Source organism: Plectropomus leopardus, chromosome 2, assembly GCF_008729295.1.
Source record: "Plectropomus leopardus isolate mb chromosome 2, YSFRI_Pleo_2.0, whole genome shotgun sequence".
NCBI classification, from domain to species: Eukaryota; Metazoa; Chordata; class Actinopteri; order Perciformes; family Serranidae; genus Plectropomus; species Plectropomus leopardus.
Genome location: NC_056464.1, coordinates 40,003,082 through 40,027,097, shown reverse-complemented (window position 1 = coordinate 40,027,097; position 24,016 = coordinate 40,003,082). Strand labels below are relative to the sequence as shown.

General features: G+C 39.7%; 1 protein-coding gene across 1 annotated transcript; it reads right to left on the bottom strand.

Moving 5' to 3' along the window:
* Window positions 1–291: 291 nt before the first annotated feature.
* Window positions 292–21,506, bottom strand: sdc4 (syndecan 4). The gene is given in 6 exon segments (XM_042510883.1): window positions 292–1,386; window positions 2,091–2,157; window positions 2,160–2,291; window positions 3,054–3,097; window positions 3,229–3,463; window positions 21,242–21,506. Coding segments are annotated over 6 exon segments (684 nt in total). The 5' UTR covers window positions 21,296–21,506; the 3' UTR covers window positions 292–1,234.
* Between the last annotated feature and the right edge of the window lie 2,510 nt (window positions 21,507–24,016).

Below are 24,016 nucleotides of genomic sequence, written 5' to 3'. Positions count from 1 at the left end.
TTTAACTCCAGTCGAGTTCACCATAATAACAGAAAACAAACCCTGGAGGCACAGCGGTAATTATTATAGAGGTAAAACATCTTCCAAACGGGCAGCAAAGGACAACACGCACGCTGTGTGTGTGTGTGTGTGTGTGTGTGTGTGTGTGTGTGTGTGTGTGTGTGTGTGAAATCTGGGTCATACAGTATTTGCAAATTCTTTTTCCGGATTAGTTTAGCTTACATATCAGGCGCTGCGTGCCAGACTGACGGGACTTTCCCCACACGAGAAGAAACGAAACATGTCAGACTGTTCAAAGAAAAAACGAAATCTTTTCAGGTGGTTTTAATGATGCTTCTGTGTAGCAGAAATAACCATTTGCAAATACGTCCTGACCCTTTGTTTGTCTGTTTTTCCTCGCTGTCGCTGCAGGAGGCTAAAAATGGAAAAATATACATTGTGACGATTCACGAGTTTTGACAGATGACAGGGAGTACATCTACACAGCATCACAGTGATTTAAAATCTCTCAAATCAAAATGAATTTTCAACAACATGAGCTCAATTCTTTCCCGTCACGATGGGATCTTTAATAGAAAAAAAAATCTCTCTGCATTACAAGGAGTTCTTTTTTTAAAAAAAAAAAATCTAATAAAAATGTTCACATAAAAGTCTACAGTAATGTGAGGAGCTGCAGTCCAAGAAACAGGCTGAGAGGAAACACAGAGGGGAAATAAATAACTGGACCGTTAATGTGTACCGAGACGAGAGTCATTGCACAGCGTTAGTGTTTGAAACTGGAAGACGGGGTTTGGGGGGGGGGCACGATGAGGGAGAGGAGTCCTCCGAGTCCTCAGACGTGAAGTTCTGTTGTTTTTTCTCTTGACATGGGGACAAAATAATAAAATAAAAACACAAAATGTACCGCAGCTGAAATCGTCCACTCCTGTTTTTTCCTTGTTTGACAAAAAGAGAGGGACAAGAGGACTAACAAAGCCTCTGATTGGTTAAGAGAGCACCAATAATATGACCTCAGGGAGGAGGAGGAGTCAGTCGATTGTGTCGTCTGGGCTTCTCTCCTGATTCGCTATCGAGCGTCAATCTGCCGCAGAAAAGTGAGGAGGTACGGTGATGATGAGGCACTGCGAGGCCACGCGCTGGCCCTGATTGGGTTTTTAAGGGGTTGAGGTGGGTGTGTGTGTGTGTGTGTGTGTGTGTGTGTGTGTGTGTGTGTGTGTGTGTGTGAGGTCAGGGTCTACGCGTAGATCTCAGTGGTCGGGGCTTTCTTATAGATGGGCTTCTTCCCCAAGTCGTAGCTGCCCTCGTCCTTCTTCTTCATGCGGTAGATGAGGAGGAGGATGAGGAGGACGGCGAACATCAGGCCGACGGCGCTGCCCGCGATCAGAGCTGGAGGAGACGAGAGAGAGAGACGTTAGACTTCAAAAACTTTTAAAATCCTCCTTTTATTTTAAACTTAAGGAGCAGCGATACTGTTCCCACATCAAAGTGACTCGCTGCATGTTTAAGTGTCTGTAAACATTATCTTTAATGTAAAATGTCTCAAATGTGAACTCTTACAGTTCACGCTTTGCTGATGAGAGTTCACTCGTTTTTCATTTAAAAAATAATTTTACATTGTTTTTTGTTTTTTTTAGTTTGTGCTGTGGGAGCTAATCTCTTCTGTTAGGGGTCAAAGTGAAATAAATAAATAATATAAATAATGTAATATACAAATAATAAAATATATATAAAAATAATCTAAATATAAAATATTTTAAAAAATGTATAAATACAATCACATACCAATATTTTTTTACTGAACTTTTTAAAAATGTGTTTCATTAAATGAGCACCTAACGTAATTTGACCGTTGAAACTCGTGAAAATCGACTCGATTTCTTTCGAAACGGAAATAAAAACTCAAAGATAGCAGGAACTCAGTTTCAAAACTATTTGTCTCTGAAAATCTCAAACTGAATTTTTAAACGTGGGAAAAAGACAATAAACAACTGAAGAGGAATCTACCGAAAAACGAGCAACACATTTTAACTCTTTGTTTCACCGCTGCTGGCGGATCGAGACATCGACGGTCACTCGGGACGCGTACTGACCTGCGAGGACCTCCGTCTTGTTAAAGATGCTGTCGTCGCTGGCGTGGGACATGAGGACGTTGGACGGGGGTGCTCCTCGCTGGGCTCCGGCTCGTTCCTCAGTTCCGGGATTTCGTTGCTGTTCCGGACGATGCTCACCTCGTTGACGGTCGGCTGCACCGGACGGTCCAACTCCGGGATCTTGTTGTCGTTCACGTCAGGCTGCGGAAGGACAGATTCGTAAACATTCACATTTTTACCAGAAAATTTTCAGGACTTTTCCGAGTCATGAGATTTGTGAGCGCTGCGGTGGGACATAACACTTTAAATGTTGTATTTTTGTTTATTTTACCATCAAATGTTTAAGAAAACACGCTTCCCAAACCTGCGGGCTCACGGTTTCCAAAGGTGTTTTTTCTTTAAAATGTTTTTGCAAGTTTTAGAGAAAAAAGGTTTTGTGAATTTTTAAGGAAAAACATTGGCATTTATTTTATTCTTTAAAAATGTCTGGTGTTTTTTTTGAAAGGAAATTTTAATTTCTTTTCCCTTGTTTTTTTTTTTAAATGTCATTTTTAAAGAAAAAAAGGGGGATTTTTTTTCTTAAAAAAGGGTTTGGTAGGCTTTTTTTTTTTTTTTTTTTTTTTTTAACCAAAAATAACAACATTTATCACAGCTAGAAACTATAAAAACAGAGGTTCGAATGTGATTTTTACAGCTCTGACTGTCCTTGAAAAACATCATATGTTGTTATAAACTTTTACAGGTTTTTCGTGACCGTACGAAGCCTGGATTTGGTCAAATCCTACATTTCAGCAACATCACGCTGCATTTTTAAATCATTTTAATTTAGTCTACAAACGGGTTCATAATATCATGAAAAAGCTGAATGGAAATGCACAAATGTGACTAAGAAAAATGAATCCCACAACAACGCGAAATATGTATTTTCTCCCCCTTTTTTAAAAATAATTATTCTTTTCTCACCTTCACTGACGGCTTGGACTCTTTTCCAGGTGACGCAGTTGTTGCTGCGGAAAAAAAGCAGATTCTTCATTTAATCTTAATGTTTAATCAGAGAATTCATGAAGGAAACCTGCATTTTTATAAGAAACATCCGCTTTCAATTTTAAAATGTTGTCAAGTGTTTGTAGAGACCGACCTCCGTCACCAGATCCAGAGAACTCGTCGTACTCGTCCTCGTCATCGTACAGCGTGTCGTCGTAGTAATCGTCGTCGTCCTGGTCGTATTGGTCTTTTTTGTCGTCTTCGTCGTCCGTGAAGCCGAAGTCGGAGCCGTTGGAGGAGTCTCCCGATGACTCCAGGTGGTCATGGTGTGTTGACATGGCGACCGTCTGTGTTGTCTTCATGGGCATCCAGGTCTCCGTCTCCCTCACCTGCTGGGACACCAGAGACAGAGGGGTCAGAGGGACACGCTGGACAAATATTTAACACGAAGGAAATGACCCAAAAATTAGAAAAACATACGTAAAAAGCACAAGAAAATTAACAAAAAAAACAAAAGATGGAAATGACCTGGGAATAGTGCTTAAAAAAATTATATATAATTGTATAACAAATTTAAATATGGAAGAATAAACAAAACAAACAAAAAAACAAAGAAATGATCTGATGAAGTGGGAAAGTGCTTCAAACTTATATAGAATTGTGTAACATAATTTCAAATATGTAATTATAAATATAATTTTCCCCCAGCTTTATTTTATTTCCCTCAACATTTTTCCCCAGCTTTTTAAAAATAATTTTCTAAATCTACTAATTTCTTGTGGAACATTTTTTACAAAGTCTCTCATTGCTTTTTCCCCTCATGTCTTTTTTAAAGAAACTGCACCTGTTTGCTTGAGGTTCAACGGTTTAAATCCTCGTGAAAGGCGTCTGAGAGCAGCATCAAAGCGACATCGCTCCGGGTTTTAAAGGGTTAACACAGATAAAAAGAATTCGACATAATAACAGCTCTACGAGACTCGGACACGACTTTAATTTGAGCAGAATAAAAAGCCATCTCTTCATTAGCTGTTGAGATATTTTGACTCTGGAGCGAAGAGGTGGAGCTGCAGACATCACCGACAACAGAACAATGCCGTTAGCTTCCAAAAAGACAGAATAAAAAAATAAATAAAATGAAAATTTCCAGGCACTGAGAAAGCACCGTTCACCACCAACTAAACATTTTTGGCGGGTAACCAGCCATCATCTGGAGGTTTTCTAAACCGCAGACGACAGAAAAGTCTGTCACGCTGGATGAACTGACACAACCTGAAGAGCCAAAAACAGAAAAACAGTAATTACCGACTCCGCGGTGGTTACACGACCCGAGAGCAGCGGAAATCCCGACTTAACTTAACCTGCATATTACCAGACTAACCAGAGAGCGCCCCATGCTCCCGGGCCGTTTATTTAAGCTTAAAGGAAAATGACTTGTGAATTCATTAGATCGTCGAAAAAGCCCAAAACATCCACATTTTACGTAAACGTCGAGATAAATACACACACACAAAACGCCGCTCTGGGAGAGAAAAATCCGTTTCTGAATCCAGCTGGCGAGAGCTGCAGAGTTTGTCTCCAGCTGATATGATGGCAAATAAAGACGCGTATTAAAAGCATCTACATAATAATAATAATAATATATATAAATATTATATACAATAAAAATACTCTGTTATTTACCAATACTGAAAATAAGGGTTAGATGCAGCCGTGCGTGAATTAAAGGACTCTGCTGGTTTGTGAAGCTGCTGTCGCTGTAATCACCACGAAGATTAACATAATGAAGACACATCAGCCTCCTCTAATCACATTACAGCACTTAATTTCATTGACCATTTGCTCAGTAAGCAGTGTGAATGGGATTAAAACATGGACACACACACACACACACACACACACACACACACACACACACACACACACACACACACACACACACACACACACACACACAGAGTTAATCAGCATTAAGGCTCTCTTAAACAGAGGGTCGGGAGGTAAAACGAGGTGAGAAAAGCTCAACACCTCGTCCTAAACCTGCAGAGCGGCTCGTTCAAAAAGTCTTTTTCAAGTTTTTCATCCACGCTGAAATTCCCGAACGCTTTTTACATAAATCTGCTTTTGTTGTTTTAAAGTTGTTTTCTACAGAGTGAAAATCAGATCCAGAAAATACTGACCGTCAGGATGAAAACGAAAAACTGAGAAAAGAAAAATGGCACTGCATCCCTCTTCACTCACATTCACTAAAAATCGTTGGTGTGAATACGGTTTAAAACACGGTGAAGACTTTTGGTGTCGTGTTGAAAACACACTTTTTTTTAAGACAAAATGACTGAACACGATTTACTCTTTTTCTCTTTATCAGTTTCAGTTCAATAAATATACATATTTAAAACAAAAGTAATGAATATCCTCTGGTTCCAGCTTCTTTCTTTTCCTGAATATTTATTGCCTTTTATATTATGAACTTTTATTTAATAATTTACTTATTGAAAATTAAACACAAACAAAAAAATAATAAATAAAAATAAAAATAAACACCAGCACCGTATGTGTTCAGCATCAGTCTTCACTAACAATTCAAATAAAGAATAAAAACAATAAAAATAAATAGCTAAATAAACATCAGTACTGACCATTTCCAAACCATCCAAGCATTTTCTGCATCATATGGTCTGAAAAAAGTTTTCCTATCGCTGCATATCAGAAAAAATATACGCTAATATATATGCTCCGATATCTCTGTGAGAGGCTGATATCGACCGATAATGACCGATGAATCGGTCGGGCTCCACCGATAACGTCTCACCCATCGCTCTGCGTGTTTGTCTCCGTGTGACCGCTTCGGTTCTGTGTCGTGATTTGTTGAACAAAAACAGGACTGAAGATGCTCGAGCGAGCGAGCGGAGCGCCAAGCGTTTTTTCAGCGAGACCTTCCATTTACTGAGAACAAAAGCCGACCACAAATCACTCTGGAAACATGCCTGGGCTTCCCACAACATCCTCATTTACTGTCACACACACACACACACACACACACACACACACACACACACACACACACACACACACACACACACACACACACACACACACACACCGTGCTGTGTTGACATCATGAGCTCTCCTCATAATGACTTCCATCTGAGTCTGTAAGGGGTCTTCATTTAAGGGTTAGCTGCTGGGTAAGCCTGCCGGGGGCCTCCGAGCAGTGTGTGTGTGTGTGTGTGTGTGTGCGTGTGGTGTGTGTGTGTGTGTGTGTGTGTGTGTGTGCTCAAACACTTGGCATAGTAACAATGTGTGTTTGAAGGTAATCCTCTCTGCCTCCCTCTTAAAAAGTAGCCTATATCTCAGGGAGGAGGGGAGGGGATGTCCCGCTGTGACTGCACAAGGGCTTCAAACAAGGGTGGCCATTTTACTGAGACTCCTCTGAGCAACAAGGTAAAGACACACACACACACACACACACACACACACACACACACACACCAGTGTCTTTCTTCCTAAATTGACTCCATTTATTCCTTTTTTTATTATTATTTCTGTCACTTTCTGTTTGTGTGAGTTCCTCTTTCACTAAATTACAAAAAAACACAATTAAATAAATAAATTCAAAGTACTTAAACCAGAGATTATTTCACATGTAATCTTTAAAAACACCGGTAATCATGGACATTATTCCATTTTTTTTCTCCTTAATACAATTAAACTGCCAGAGTTTAGCTCATTTGTACCAGGTGGATGTTCAATAATTTATCCAACTTTAACCATTTTTATTGATTCCTGTTAGCTTATTTACATTTACTTACAGCTACATATATTAGACTATATTCTTTAGCTAGAAAATCTAATTATTTACTTCCATCTTAGTATTTCAGTTGTTAACTTGTAGCTACTATTTATAATTACTTCAATTATTACTTCATACTTCAATTACTTCAAACTATTTGAACTGTTTACCTGTAGTTACTATTGTAACTGTGTACTTTTAGTTAGTATTTATGCTTTTAACTATTTGAACTGTTAACTTTTGACTATTTTTTTCTGTTTATTTTTAAATATATCAGTTGTTTACTTTTAGCTATGTATTTTAATTTTTTACCTTTAGCTACTATTTCTACTGTTAACTTTTAACTATTTGAACTGTTTACCTGTAGTTACTATTGTAGCTGTGTACTTTTAGTTACTATGTATATACAGTTAACTTTTAACTATTTTTGCTGCTTGCTTCTAGCAATTATTTAAATTGTCTACTTTTATCTTACTTTTTATACTGCTCACTTTGAACTATTGTTTGCTTTTAACTTAACACTTATACCGTTGACTTTTCGGTTTAAATGGTTTATTTGCAGTTTTTTATTGTAATTGTTTACTTTAGTGTAATACTTTGATTGTTTGTGCATTACTCTCAGCTGACTCTTGTCACGTGTAATCCGCCTCAGGTCGGCAGGAGACGGTTTCTGTGCAGTTGCAGTTTCACAGCTGGTAACTTGTTATACAAACACTGAAGATCAGCATCACGCCACAAACGCCTTCTTTCATTAAATCTTCTGTTTTTGTTTCCACATTAGTTAAACTCCTCCACAATGTTTCCTCGTATCCGTGGTAACTATAGGAGGAGCCCCCTGCGGTTCGAGTCCCCCCGGTTATGGACCACTGCTCCTTTCTGTCCTCATTTAAACCCTACACATGGACACAGTGTGATCCTGTGTGTGTGTGTGTGTGTGAATGCTTGCATGGCTTTGTAAGTGTGTGTGTACTTAATCCTAAGCGTTAAAATGGTGACTACTGTCTCTTCATTTCCTCGCAGCCATTCAGATGGAAGGCGACCGCTGCTGCGGCGTGCTGGAACGAGCCCGCTGAGTCACATTATCGGAAACGCTCTCATTCAGATGATAATATGGATCCATCTGAGTCAGGCTCGTTCGACCGTGAGTGCCAGCGTGAGTCATATTCACTCATATTCCACATCACTCCCCGAGGCCTCTTCTTCTCTGCACTACTTTCTGTTTGGAGAGGAGCACGTTTTAATGGCCCCAAAAACAACTTTTTGATAAGTTTGATTGTCTGACATGAACCCAGAATTTTCTGCCGACTATTTCGCTTGTTAGCTAGAAACTTAACATTTATACAGTTTACTTTTCGCTAATTTCAGTTGTTCAGTTTTAGCTGGAAATTTGAGTTGTTTACTTTTATCATAGTATTTCAACTGTTTACTTCATTTGTTTACTTCTAGGTAACTTTTTTAATCTCGCGACCTGAATTGTTTACTTCTATCACTATTTCATTGTTAACTTCTAGCTTTTTATTTTGATTGTTAACTTTTAACTATTTTGACTGTTAACTATTAACAACAATTTCAGCTGTTCAGCACAAGCAAATATACCAATATATGCACTGACGGACTGTTTCAATGGGCTCAAAGTTAAAGTCAAAATAAATAATAGCTTTGTTGTGTAAATTTATTGCATTTTTTATTTAAAACGGTTTTCTCAATATATTTATTTGTATAAATACCTTTTAATGTTGCCTTCAGTATTAAAAACTAAAGCGCTGCTGGCATTTGACTTCCCCACAGTCTGATAAGCGAAAGACAACAGGTTCAATACTCAGAAAAGCCAATATGTTTGTCCCTGTCAAGGTCCTGCAGTGTCAATAAAGCCCTTCCTCCTGGCTGACCTCTACAGCCTCCTACGGTGAAATGTGGATGTGCATTTGTGTCCCAGGGAGGTGTTTTAAAGAGACTCCCCTATGGACAGCCCGGTGTGCTCTGAAACGAGCGTCTTACAGGCTGACGGAGACTTGTCCCAACAGGTTGACTCAGTGAGACAGAGCGGGAAGAAAAGGATCAAAAGCCGGAGGATTTTTGTTATGATGGCAGCCACTAAATTTACTATCAGATGTGGGGGATATTCCACCTGTACTATATTCTCCCAGGAAGCAGAGCCAGGATGGGACTGAGGCCAAGTTCCAGTCCGCTGGGACAAAAACAAGCTCGCTCTGTTCCCAGTCCAAAAATGTATTCGGGGACAGCGCACCCACAACACAGAGCAGGGGAAGAAACAGGAGGTCTCATCTTCACACAACTCAAATCTATGTGCAATAACAGCCCGAAGACTAATTAAGACTTATTAATAACACTACGGAAAGGATGGAAGCAACGTGATACTTAATCATTGCACAAATATGCGTGCATCTGACACCAACCATCAGCCGAACCAGCCTCGACTGGTGAAGAGACAGAAAGAGCAGCCTGATTAGAGATTATGTAACCAAGTCAACGCGAAAATCAGCTCTCACATGGTGATTTTACCCTAAACGTGAGCCAGTCGTGGCTGCCTGCTGGCAAAGTATTGGATTTCAGTGTCAATAAATTTCATAAACTCTATCAACTGAACTGAAAAAAATGACACAAGATACTCAAAAAAACATGAATATAAATCTCCTTCTCCAACTACAAAATATTCATTAATTAGTTGAGAAACCACAGTCATTATCCCTGAACCTCACTGCCCAAACAAGCAGAGAGGAAACATTGTCACGCCCTCGTATTGAGCCCAAAGTGTTCACAACAAACAGCCTTAATGGGCTCAGCAGCACAAACTCTGACTACGTGCTTCACAGCAGAGCGCAGTGTGGTTCAGAGCGAAGCCAAGAAAGGCTGACCCAAACATCCCCGACAACTGAACAACATACATCATGTACAACAGTGGCACTCAACTTACGGCCTGCAGGGCAAATCTGGGCCGCGATAAGAGTGCTGGGTGGCTCCCCAAACCATTTTCTAATTCACAACAAAAATAAAGTGATTCACAGTGATTCACACTGAGAACTGTTTTTGTACTTTAAGTATCCATAAGGTGCCAGAGTGCATAAAACAGCATCAAAATAGAGCTTGTTGATCCAAAAAAGTGCCAGTGGAGGATCCTCCACACCATCTGCTCACTGTTCTGAGGAGAAACCAAAGGTACGTTCATGACGCTTTCAAATATTGTGTCAGTATATCAAATATTAAAAAATTGCACTTCAGTGCTAAACTCTGGATGTAAAGTTGGTCAACCACATGATTTGTCAGCCATTTTAAAAAGCCACTTACGGCCCAAACAGATACCATTTTGTCCTCCCCTCAGTGATTCACAGCCTCATATATTCTGCCTCATGTGCCACAGCTGATAAGCAGCCGGATGTGGATTACAGCCAAACCAAATGGATTTAATGGAGAGAACTGGGAAATAACATTTCTCTTTGTGGTGGTGACGCACTACATACTGAGCATTTGATTGAGTGTTGCACCACAACATGCATCAACAATGAGTTCTCCACTCTTCATTTCCAAAGCAGCAGTCGGTGCAAATACTGGCATTTCATTTAGAGTATTATATTTCTAACATTACAGCTCTGGAAATTGAAAGTAAGCATAAGTAATTTGGGGATATTTGAAACTGACTTTTGTTCTGGAGCATCTTGTCTTTGGCTGATGAAAGACTGTCCAATGAAAATAATAATAATAATAAAAAACTGTTGATTCCCGTCGTGCAGCACACTTCATCCCTCAGTCTAGCCTCTTGTCCTGTCCTGTCCTTGTTTATCCTGCCTCTCTCAGCATGGAGGTCCTAAACTTTCGAGTTCCCCAATTGTCCACATCCACTGAAAGGCAGTCTGTCAAGACACCCGCCACCCAGCCTTTGGGTTTGTCCCTTCCATTGACGTCAAACAATGCCAGTGGACTCCTCAAGAGCATATCAATGACCAAGGTAACCGGGGATAAGCCTCCAGCAGCCTCCCTTCATTAAACTGAGGAAACAATCCCTCCATCTGCCGGCACACAGAGAGGCATCTGGTCCATTCACACGGCGGCGTGGAGGAGGTACAAAGTATGAAAAGACAGAAAAGAAACACCAGCACGCAGGAATGTGCTTCCTTATTCTTTGTGATGTCCAACGTCTCTTGACCTTTTTAAGAAAAGACAATAATTGTGGTTTTTAAACCTTTTTTTCCACCTTCGTTTACATTCAGTAGCCAGTTTTGGCCTAAAATGACCTCAGGAGCCAAAATAAACTAAAACAGAAGGTATGGATCTGAAGTCTAAACTCTCTCACAACCTCCCTTCCTTTCTTGTCTTTGCCTTCCCACATTTCACTCCCTCCATTTCCCATCCTGTTTTTCAACTTCTCCCCTCCCCCTCCTGCTGCTGGGTGATACTTGAGCCAGCAAGATTTGCACCACGTATTGTGTCGCCCGGTCTGCTCGTAAGATGCACTTCTGACCCCTGATGTAACTCTACTAAAGGGCACGCACACATGTGAGATGAACCTTCACGCACCCACTTCAGGAGTCCAAGTTCTTGAATTTATGGGCTCCAAAGGGCCCCATAACAAGTGATCTATTGTGGGGTGATTACTTTGTTAAAAGCTGAGCGTTTTATTCAGTGCAGCTGATCCTGCATAAACCATGTTTCTACCTAAAACCTTTGGGACAGGAAGTTATCTACGTTGTCACTGTTCAGCATGCAATTGCACCTTGATAACTTTGGTCTGTGTTGTAACAGGTCAACAGGAAGAAGGTCCAATAGTAGAGAAGTCAGACACACTTCCATCAATAAATGGATTCTCCCCCAGTGCTTGCATACTGGGACAAAGACAATAGTCTAATGAAATGGCTTAATCGAGCTTTAACGGTAGCTCAACTTAACTGTGCATGTAAACGTACAGACTGCTGCATGCTGGACCGCACTGGAACTCAACACCCAAAAACACACTCATACCTTTGCCTTTTGCTCTGACAGCCGAGCTCTAGATTCCTTCTACCTACGCCTGGTCTATCTATAGCAGTATTTCCACCTACCAGCACCATGTGAGACTCTATGGCAACATGACACACAGACCTCGATCCTGACAACGTGCAGATGAAGAGGTTGGGCTTGTATGACGAGATCTGTGGACATAATTACTACACAGCTATAATCACTGACCTATGTGATTAACTCAGCTGCATGAGTCAATCAGGGCTGTTCCCTCTTTATCAAAAAGACAAATATTACTCAGTTTCAGCTTTGACAGTGACCTGAACCACTGGTTTTCTATTGGACTCCTTTAGAGACTGCTCCAGATAAAACTGAAGCCGCACAGATGGGCCAGCTGTGCAGCAGACAGTGTTGATTCAGTCTCCACTGATAAGCTTAATTGAGTTTTGATGAGCGCCTCCTGAGGGAACGTCCCCGGTCTTATCGTAATGGCCTTTATTGGTCACTTCCTCCCATCGATGAATCCTGCCATGTCAATTGCATGATTCCCTGTCAAAACCAAATCTATGACCGATGGGATGCATGAGCCGAACGCCTGCAGCGAGTCAAACTCGTACAGACTCTCTAATGTCTTCCCGCTCTTCCATCTCTTTGATGTTACTCCCTCAGGCGAGCATATCTCTGCTTCAGATCAAAGACATTACAGCCCAATAGCCTAAATGTAAGCTACTGGGGAGTTATTATCAGCTGAAAGATCGACTTCAGGCTTTAAATGGCAGGAAATAATAAGAAAAAGGCAGGAAAACAGGAAACATCCATCTAAAACAAAATCAACTCAGTGTTTAATAAAAGCCTGAAAAGAGGCATGGATGAGTCATGGAAGTTAACGGACTTATTTATACTTGAAAGTGTTTTTGGACACGTGCAGACGTCCATTCATTCATAGTGGAAGATGAGTCACAAAGACTCAATTCATTTCAATAATGAGATGCCTAAATCGACTCTTTAGAAGTAATACCAGTAAGCAACCTTCACTTTAGCTTAATTTGAATAATAAGAAGGGCCTTTGTATTTCCAGATAAAGATAGCTTCTTCCATTATCCATCTGATGATGATTTATGTCTGACTGAGGGGTCGTCTGCACAACGCACGGCACAAAAACAAACAAACATGGAGGAGCTGGAAAGTGAAACTGAACGTGGGGATTCAGCACAAGATACTGATCCTCACACCAGCCCTAGCGCCAAGTCTTAAAGCTAAGCTAGACAACCTGGCTTTATATTGGATATACAGCCAAGGCAGTAGCATCAATCCTCTCATCCAACTCTCAGCAGGAGCACGAGTGCATGCACTGTCCAAAACGTCACACTACTCCTTTGAAAGATATAAAAACAGATGAGCGAGCTGCTATCTGCGACAGACCGTATTAAAGCTGTGCACGCTGCTGTTGAGTGTGGCAGACTGAGGAATGCGTCTCTCTGTGTGGGTCAGCGAAGTAGCCAAGACCTTGGCTCCTCAGTCAGCCACCACATTCCTCTCTGCTCTCTACAATGGAGCCAAGCCACTCAGCACTCACAGACACACAATTAAAATCTCAGGCCAAACCGCCGACCGCTGCTTGGATGCTTCTTCTAGGTTCGAGGTTCGACTCCTGCAGTGAAGCAGTTTTCAGACCAGCACCTAAAGTCGCCCCGCCCTCCTACTAATATGTCCTAAGTATGTTTAAATGATCCTGGGTTTAAGGGAGGGATCACATTCACACAGCATGGCTCCTGATGCATTAAAAGGGAAAATTCCTTCACTGGATATATTTCACACACCTCCCTGTAATAATTTGTGACGGGCGGTGGTAACAGCACTGCTGGAGCTGGAAAACCATCCATAAGCAACTTTTCTCTTCTCTTAACTTAAAGTTCACATAGTTTATGCAAAAACGTACAACATCAGCAAGTGATTAAAATAGAAATCTCTTCATCTCTACTAAAAAAATGTGGTTTCTGACCTGCAGCAGTATTAATGAAGCATTTTTATACAATTCACAACATGCAGCACAACATGGTGCTTCTCAAAGCAATAAAACATGCTCTTAAAAGGTGATGGCAGCTCCATCACTTCATTACTATAGTAAACACTAGTACACACACACAAAGACTAAACACCTCCACAGATTCATCAGAGCTCAACTGATTTGAAACGGACATGGTGGCCTCTGTTGTTGACAATAAATTTAGTGACTGGGGTGCCCGCTGAAGTCCCCTTTTCCACTGCACCAAAAAACATCCAACATCCATATCCAACATATGGGGTTTTAATGTAATGATAAAGGTAACATTCGCCATTGGCAACTGATGAAAACACAACACCCAACAACAATGTTACTTTAGCCCCCTTAACCAGCGACATGCAATGAAACGATACCGCGAAATACCGTCCGTTTCTGTCGAAGCAACGCTCAAACATTGATCCAAATTAGTCAGCACTGAGATTGAGAGAGACTGTATGTTGTGAATGTTATGTTTTCACTAGCCTTCATCCATGCAGCTTTCTTTTGTTTATTTCTGTCTTTCGACTGACATCAAATTTTTCTAAAAAAAAAAAGTCATATTTGTCTGCGGCAGAGCCGTGTACACCCACTGTATCCACTGAGTAAGCCACTGGTGGCCTGAAGAGGTAGACCTCACACACTGTAATACAAATGTGCAAATAGACTGAGCAACACAAGTGCACACACACACACACACACACACAGATACTGGGACACATTTGCTTGTACGCACACACGTACCCACACACACACACACCACATCAAAGAGGTGCTGTATTATTGAGACACATTTGTCAGGAAGGATGTCTGAATGAGGGGAAGCCCTCATACCACCCAAAAGCACTCTATGATCTCTGGAGGCTGTGTGTGTGTGTGTGTGTGTGTGTGTGTGTGTGTGTGTGTGTGTGTGTGTGTGTTCGTGCTTGTGCATGCGTGTATTGTGAACGGTATGAAAGAAGTCAACAGAAATGACATCAATTTGTTTGCAGGGAGGTATATTTCCAGAGAACACCACAACAATTCTAATGAAACACAGTAAGTCCTCACATCTGAGAAGTTACAACCAGAAAATATTTGACAGTTTCAGTTGAAAAATGACTGAAATGATTAATGTAGATTGAATAATCCATTAATTAACCCCTTAACACCTGGGTTGAAATCAGTTTTCATGTGCTGCACTCAGATGCATTTCACAAGCCTCTGAAACCTGAGAAAATGGGTTTGATTTCTTTTAAACAACTTGGCCTATAGATTGCAAATAAATAAATAAATAAAGGTGACAAGCAAATGGCCTGACTATTATTAAGAATTATTTGATATTATTAAAAAATAAAATAAAAATGTAAAAACTACATAAACAACTCTTTTGATTAAATGTTTAAAATTATGTTACATAACAAAAATTACACACTCCTGACATCGAGGAATCAGCCGTAAGAGCCACAGTGGCCATTTCTAGAAAGTTTTGAGTAAATGTCTTCTGAAAGTATTGATAAACACCCCTGAAATATAACCACATTACAAAGAGAGACATAAAAGTCAGCATTATTGGTATATTTGATTTTGTTGCACAGCGCCTGGGTGGAGCATTTTCATTATTACATTTCATGCTCCCTCCCTCCAATTTTCAAGTCAGATACATCTGCTGCGCTCGGGGGAAAAACACCACTGAGTGCATCAGCCCTGATAGTTGCTGAGAGTCTGGCTTCAGGCCTGGAATAACCATCTGTCAGAGTATGACAAGGTATGGTGGGGCTGCAGGATCAAACGGCCTCCCTCCAGGCTCACTGATACATTTCCCAATGGAAACACAGCGAGGCTCATATTCCATGTTCTGCCATGACCCTCTGGATTTTTACTTGTCCGCCACAAAGCCGCAACAGCTTTTCTTTCAGAGCGGGCGAGGTGGCTCTGGAGAAAACTGCTGTTTCCCAGGCCGTCGACGTAAACAAGAACATGCATTCACACACCTGTGGAGCTGAAACTCTTCAACAATTCATCATTGTCCTTTTTGGGAAGAAATCAAGCCAATTTGCTCGGGTTTCAAAAGGTTAATCTACTGCTTCAAAAGATATTGATACTCTCAATGGGTAATTGCTGTTGCCTTTAAAAGTTAAAAATGTGTGTAGCGGAGCTGAAGAGTTTTAGTTACAATGTTTGATCATCAAACCATCTCGATAAAGTCTGTGAGAAACTATTTCAATTGGGGTTCCCACATATTTTAATGGGCAAAATTTGCAAACTTATGTTAACTACTAAAATAACAAATATGAATGATCTGCAGTTACAATAAAGTTAAATAAGAACATTAAAGTTAAACAAAATAGCTACTGTCTGATGATAGAGCTGAATATCCAATGGAAGAATACCTTTGGCCTTTAAGTGATGGAACCAGGACGATGTGAACTTCTGCATCAGCCAACAGAAAAACATCATCCCTGTGGCACCATCGAGAAAACAGTCATACCATTAATCCCTAATGAAAGTAATATTTAGTTGCAGCTCTTTATACTTAAAAGCTCTGCTATAAAGCCTCCACACTATATTTAACCAGAAAGTGACTCCAGCACAAAAGAGTCCAAAAACAGTCGTATGAAAGTGATCAAAACAGAGTAGGAGGGGGTTTTATGGTCGACTTCTGCCCTAAATGTATTCATATAGTTCCCGGCACAACTGCCAGAATATGCAGTGGTTGAAAGGGGTGGAGGGAGGGGGAGAATCAGGTTCTCGACTGCTCTCCATCACAGGCAGGAAGGACAAAAACCTCCTCTCTCTGTGCCAACATTCCTCGGCCCAAAGGGATTTTATAGACCAGCGGACAGCAATGCAGGAACCATTATTACATCCTAGTGATACTATTTATCATGCTCCCTCTTTCCCTCCCTCCTTCCCTGCGCTCTTTTCACCGCACAGGCTTTCAGCGCACCCCAGCATGCAAAAAAAAAAAAAAAACTTCCTTCAAAAAAAAAACCTGGCTCATTCTCGTGCAAATGATTCAGAGGCTAAATGCAAAACCAGCGACATTCCAACAAGATATAACAAATGGACTCAGCCACAAGGCTCCAAAAGCAACAAGCCGAGGTTTTTGGTGGTGAAACACGGATTAACTCTGCAGCAAAGAGGATTTTTTAACCCTGATTAACCGCTGCCAGTTGCCATCTCAAGCACATTTGGTAAATTAAGGTGATTTGACACTGCTAATTGAAATGAAAACCACATTAAAGTAAGAAGAGACTTTTTTGCTTTTGTCCAATAGATGACACAATTAGTCGGACAGCTCGGCCCCTGTGTGCCTTTATTTATTCAAGAAACTACTGTACTTTCTTATCTTTCACCTTCACCCAGTGCTCGGCCACGAAGGACTCGTAGCGACTTGTGCTCCCATACATGGGCAGAAAATGCTGAGGTCAATGGAAAAAGCCACGAAGAACAGGATTTGTTTGGCCCGGTCTATCTTGGACAAACTGATAAAATACCCATGAGGCCTCAGTCGGAGCACAACAAATCAAAATGGTCCACTAAAAAAAGGTTTTCTTAGGACTCTGGCCGCAAAAGACTTTTCTAAATGAAGCAAGAACGACACAATTTCACCAATAAAATCCCACGACTTTGAGGCAAATCTTAAAGACCGTACATTGTCGATACTCCCTTTTGGCTCTTTTTTTTAATTATATAATACATTTTTTCTTAGAATTTTTTTGGTGAATTTTAAAGAAATGATATGCTTGATTTGTTTTCCTTATAGATTTAGTGTATTTTTGTTTTTGTAAAAAAAAAAAAGGTGATTCGTAGAGAAAACATAACTTCCAAACCTGCAGGCCCACAGATTCGGAAGATATACTTTCATTAAAAATCACCAAACATTACACAATTTATCACTGCCAGAAACCGTAAAAATGGAAATTATTGCTGGATGTTAAAATTTCAAATTTGAAACAAAATTCCATGACTTTTCCAAACTTTTTACAGTATACTTTTTACAGCGTTTTCCAAAACACTTCCAAGCCTGTAAAATTGATATTTGTAAATTTCGTAACTTTTCCACGTTTTTCACGACCATACAAACCTTGAAGACATTATAGGTCTCTTTGCATCCAGTTGATCGGAAAACCAACTCATTGATAAAAACATTCCAATCATGCCTGTGGCTCCAAAAAATCCCTTTCTGCATTCAGAGCTTGTTCTTTTGTCAGCTAGCAGAACATTGTCATCGATTAGCTGGGAACGCCAAACCCACATACCAATAATGACCTCAGTGGGGAGAAGAAGAAAGGGCTGGAGGGAGGGAGGGAAGGATTGTCATAGCTCAGAGGCTAAGTATCCATCAAAGGAGAGTGGAGTAAAAAAAAGAGAAAGAAAAGACGAGAGAAAAGCCGCTGAGGCCTACCTAAGAATGACAACTGATCAGAGAGACGGAGAGGGACAGCGGGGACAGACGGGGAGACGGATTCAGTGACGACCAAAGAAGCAAGCGCCAAAATCTGGAGAGGAACAGCTCATTTAAAGAGAAACAGAGCATATCTTAATGGGAAAGTTGTAGGTGCATCCACGCTAGGCGAGAGTGTCCCTTATGAAAAGGCCCCAGGGCCCTATTGAGATCCCTCCAAGTGTGCAAAATCCCCAAGGGGGGCGGTCAAGGTCACCAGAGGTCACATTCCAGAGGGGAAATCAAAAAAAAGGAGTGGGGGGTGACGACGAGATGAGGCAGAGTGAGCAAGCAGAAGCTACACGGCGTTGAGGAATGTAACAGATTGTAAAGGCGAGGCGGATCCGACCAGCAGCGAGCGATTCGCTGGGAGTCGCTGGCTCATGCTGGAGGGAAAAAAAAGTTGCCTCAAGGCAGGCAAAGTTCAGCTCCTCAGTCCAGGATTAACATTAAATTTCAACGTGTCATCGTACGTCACGGTGAAGCGTGTGACGTTCACGCCTTTGAAGCATCGTTTTGAAATAAGTATTTCAGCGATATAAAGATTCTCACATAAAACTGCTCCGTCTGTGCAGCAGAAAGATCCAAATACTTTTGATATTGGTGCTACTTGACCAGAGAAAACAGAAAAATGACGCTTTTGCTTAAGAGGGAAATCCTACAACTACCACAATGCACTGCACCTGACGTAATGTGGAATCTGTGTGAAATAAGGGCAACCAACCGGTTCTCTCCAACAGTAAGCAAAAACATGTTTCTGAAAACACTGGAGGTGAGAAATATCAAACTCAGTGACAAAATCTATATTTGAGCTGAGTTTTTACTGTGCAGGAGGTGCCTATGTTTTTTTTTTTTTTTTTTTACAAACTCACCATTTCAGTGAAAACAGGGCATTAAATTACTATTTTTTCTTTAGTTGTTTTATTTCTCTTTTATATATGTATATATGAGTTATGTATCCATGTGCTGTATAATTATTTTATTTTATAATTTAGTTATCTTGATATGTCGTTGGGTTTTAATTTTCAGCACTCTTGCATGTAAAGCACTTTGAGCTGTATTTTATGTATGACAGGTGCTACACAAATAAAGATTATTAGTATCATTGAATCGTTTTAAGACTTCACTGCTGTATCACAGACACTCCATCCTGCAGTGGGTGGTAAAGTCAGTGTGTTGCTGCTATTCACCCTTTCACACCATTTGTACTGACCAACTGGGCTGACTGGGGGGGCAGGGTGCATGTTTGTGTGTGGGTGGCATCCACACCGCCTGTATCAGCACTCCATATAACTATAATTTCCTTTTCCCTAGTTTTCAGGTTATTTTCTTGTCACCTTTTACTATTTTTTTTGCTAATTGTAGGTCATTTCTTGCAAAGTTGCTCATTGTCTTCCCCCTGCATGTTTTCATTAGACATCAAACCAGTTTTCTCAGGTATAAAGAGTCCGTGCATGTATAGGAAAGATAAATCTGGTATGATAATCATATCTGGTCACATGACACGCAAACACGACCATCTCATGGCAACACCTTTCTCTGAGAAGAGCACGACTGGGTCATAGCACGACATTGTAACACACATTTCATAAATAGTTAATGGTGAAGTTATGCTTGGGGTGGCGGAGGAATAATGGTGTCAATATTATACAGGACAGCAGTCTGGCTTGATGCATCATGAAACGAGAGCAAAACAGAAGTGACATAATGTGAAAAGGTTTGCAAAAACAAACCAGGAAAGGTCACATCCTGATAAAAAAGTACAGCAAATGACTCTTAAAAGTCAGGAAACTACACCGTGCTCAGGGAAAGAAAACATTTGTAATTGTCAGCCACCTCCAGTTCAGCGACGCTCCTCAGCTCACAAATTCTTTTGGCATTAAGTCAGCCCTTCGCTTTACTAAACAGAGACTGTTTTACAAAGTGGTCACTCAACAGGGATGTTTTAATGGGATGTACACTAAAAAATGTGTAACAATATATACATATATATGTGTGTGTTTACTCTTACAGTTATATATTAAAAATCATGTTACAGAAAAGGATGTTTGAAATATTTAAATATATTTGTTGTACTTAAGGTTATTTTGTTGTTTGTTTTTTTACTTTTCTTTTTTGTTGCTTATTTTCATGTAATTTTCTTGTAACTTTTCACTTGTTTGCAAATGTTTGGGTCATTGTTAAATAGCCTTTCTTCTCTTTTTTTAAAGAAAATAAAGTTCAGGTAATTTTGTTGTACTTTTTTAATTGCTTGCTAATTTCTGGGTGATTTCTTCTGGTTCTTCCCATGCTTTTGAAAGACAATTAAGCCAATTCGCTCAGGTTAAGTTGCAAACTCTCTTCTGAAGTCTCTAAACTGATGTCAGTTGCTTCAACAAATCAAATCCAGCACTAACATTATGGCAAAAAGACACAAAAACAACAACAGGTCTACAGTCAGGTATGCACCTACTGTTTGTTTAACAGGGAGAGGAAGGCAACTTTTCTGTGATCAAAAACAGTCATTCATGTAAAAAGAGCAGCCCAAATGTCCCAGTGATTGGCCCATCACAGGCAGGAAAAGTGACTTGCCAGCTACCCCCCATCCGGGCCCCATACAGGATAATAGCAGCAGGCTGTAGATGCCTGTGTGTGTGTGTGTGTGTGTGTGTGTGTGTGTTGGGGGAGAGGGACATACACACACACACACACACACACACACACAGGACTGGCGATGAAGCTAGCTGGCTAACAACACTCCTAAGTGTCCAAGTGCTCCAGTTTGTACATTAAACTTCAGCTGCGTCAGTTTGAGTTTAAATAAACATTAAAATCAGTTAAATCAAAGCTAGCTCAGTCGAGCTAACGGCTAACCCAATCTAAACACGGAGGTGTGGGGGGGTTACTTTAGTTAGCATTGGACCAAAAAACAAGGTGAAACTTTAATTTAGGAATATTTTAGTAAAACTACTTACCGACTCTGAAAAAACGGAGGCAGATAAAATCAACACGAGGCAGAGGTTGAGCATGGTTGTCCTTTTTTTGTCTTTTAAAGTAACGTTAAAGTGTCTTTTTAGTGTCGTGGAGATTTAAAACCAGCGGCGGGTAGTTGGTGTGTCTTCAGGCAGCAGTTTTGTGTCCCAGAATAGTCCAACACAAGCACAGGTTTTACAGAAATGGTCCACTTTCTTCACCTTCGCGGTGTCTTCTTCTCTCCGTCTCTCCGGTGACTTTAACTGACGCTCCGCCGCTTCGGCGGCTCTATATTATTTCGGACGCCCCCCAACGACCTCTCCTCCAATCAGCGACGGGCTGTGACGTCCCGTTCTACATAACTTACGGTAAGTCAACAGGTTGGCCACGCCCCCTCCACCAGGCTCGGCAAACACTTCAAAATAAAAGCATACAACCGTACCGAAAACGAAAGAGGTAAAAAAAAAAAATCCAATAGATAATAAAAACTCTTACAAAATAGAAAGTGAATATAAAGCTTTTTTAAAATTCAAACTTTTAAAACATAAACGTACAACAAACATTACAACAGTAAACAAAACATACAACAAAGATGACATAACAATGACAAACAAGTCACAAATGCATAATAGCATAACAGTAATGTAAAATTATCTGGGAGGTTATGCAAATACAAAATAAATACAAAACATAATAATAATTAACACAACATCTGCATAAACAGGAGTCACTGACACATAATAACATAACACTAATTAAAAATATGTGGAAGGTTATGAAAATAACAAACAAAACATACAAAAAACATAACACAACAATAATAAACAAAACATAACAAGATGACGTTATATTAAACACAAAAAAGAGAACATAACAACATAAACAAAAGTCACAAATACATTACAACAATAATATAAAATTATGTGGAATGTTATGTGAATACACAACAAATACATAACATAACAACAATAATATACATAAACATACAACAAAAATAACATAAATATAATAAATAAAACATTAAAAATATAACAACATAAACAGAAGTCACAAATACACAATTACAATACTATGTAAAATGATGTAGGAGGTTCAAGATTCAAGATTCAAAGTGTTTATTGTCATATGCACAGTATGGAAACATGTTTCCCTGTACAATGAAATTCTTACTTTGCTGTCCACAGAATGCCTAACGTGTAGCAAATATAAAAGAAATATGAAATAGAAATTTAGAAGTTATGCAAATACACAATGAATACATAACAACAATAATAAACAAAACATAAACATTTAACAAACATAAAAATAATAAACACAACATAATAAACAAAAAATAAACAGATGTGAAAAACACATAATAACAACAATAATGCAAAATTAGATATGTTCACATTTTAATCATGTTTAATAAAACAAAAAATGTTCACATCTAAAAAGCTAGAAACATGAAATCTATCTATCGACCATGACAATCGATGAAATTTGACAAAAGATATTGTGTGTGGCACATAAATTAAGAATATAGTTTGTCCATATTAACATCATAATACGTTAATAATAAATTGTTTTATAATGTGCTGTTTGTCAATAAGCCAGTTTGTTATCTTATCTATTCCAGTGTATGATGGTCTAATAAACTTTTATGATAGGTGATTGCTTTCCAATCAGAAAAAGAAAAAAAATTAAAGAATATTTCCAAACATTGTTGTAGCAGTCCACATACTTTTGTTCATATCATATAAAATATCCTACATTTGGCAATACCCTGCATTTGTCACTTTTTTCAGTCAAAATATTCTTTAAAAAAGTTGTTTTTTATTTTTTTAAAATTTCTATACCACTGTAACAGAGTGTATTTTAGGACTGTATTTATGAAACAGTTTAAATTCCTTTCAGGAATATTCAAATATCTGCATGAACTCATGATCATTTTGTTTCCAGCTGTCTGGTTGTTGTTTCCGTAAAAGGGAAGCTGGACGCCCGCGGGCTTTTACGCCGCTTCATGGAAATTCTCAGAGTGACGACATCTTCCGGTAAAAAGTTCCTCTCTCTCCCTCCTTTTCTTCCCCTCTTTCACTTTCCAGCCCTGTTTGGGCTTAACATGTTTCCACATGGTTTTACTCTGCGGAGCTCATCAACGACAGCAGCAACAACAACATGAGTCACCACGTTTCTGTTTTCATTCTCCTCTCCGGGTCGCTTTACGATGTTGCATCATCGCTGTTTTCACTTTTCTTGAGAATCTTGATGAAATAAACTCTGCTGCGCGGTGTTGTAATGCTCGAACTGTGCAAAGGGTGTAGTCTTAACATTTGTTATTGTCAGTGCTGGAAGAAGTATTCAGATCCTTTAGTCACTTACTATACTGCATCACTAAAAGGTTCTGCATAAAAATGTTAAGTACAATAGGCTTTAGTGCAAGCAAAACACACCATCAATCAATTAATAAGGGGTAAAAATTCAATCTTTGTGAAGATATGGAGGCGTTTTATGACATTTGTAGAAGGGGAGAAGGCTACAGAAGTCTGCTCGCCTTAATCTCTTAATGACAACATACGTAATCATGTTGGTTGATTTTCTTTTTCTTTCTTTTGGACAATTATATAGGTAGCACTTTCATTCCCCGATTATTTATTTTAGACCTCAAACCTTCGAAATGTAAGCCAATTGATTGGATTTCTTTTTCAAAAAACACGCGGAGAAAACAATGAGCAATTTAACACTTTGAGCCTTAAGCCGTTTTTACCTAGTTTTGGTTTGCCTGGACTGGACAGTCT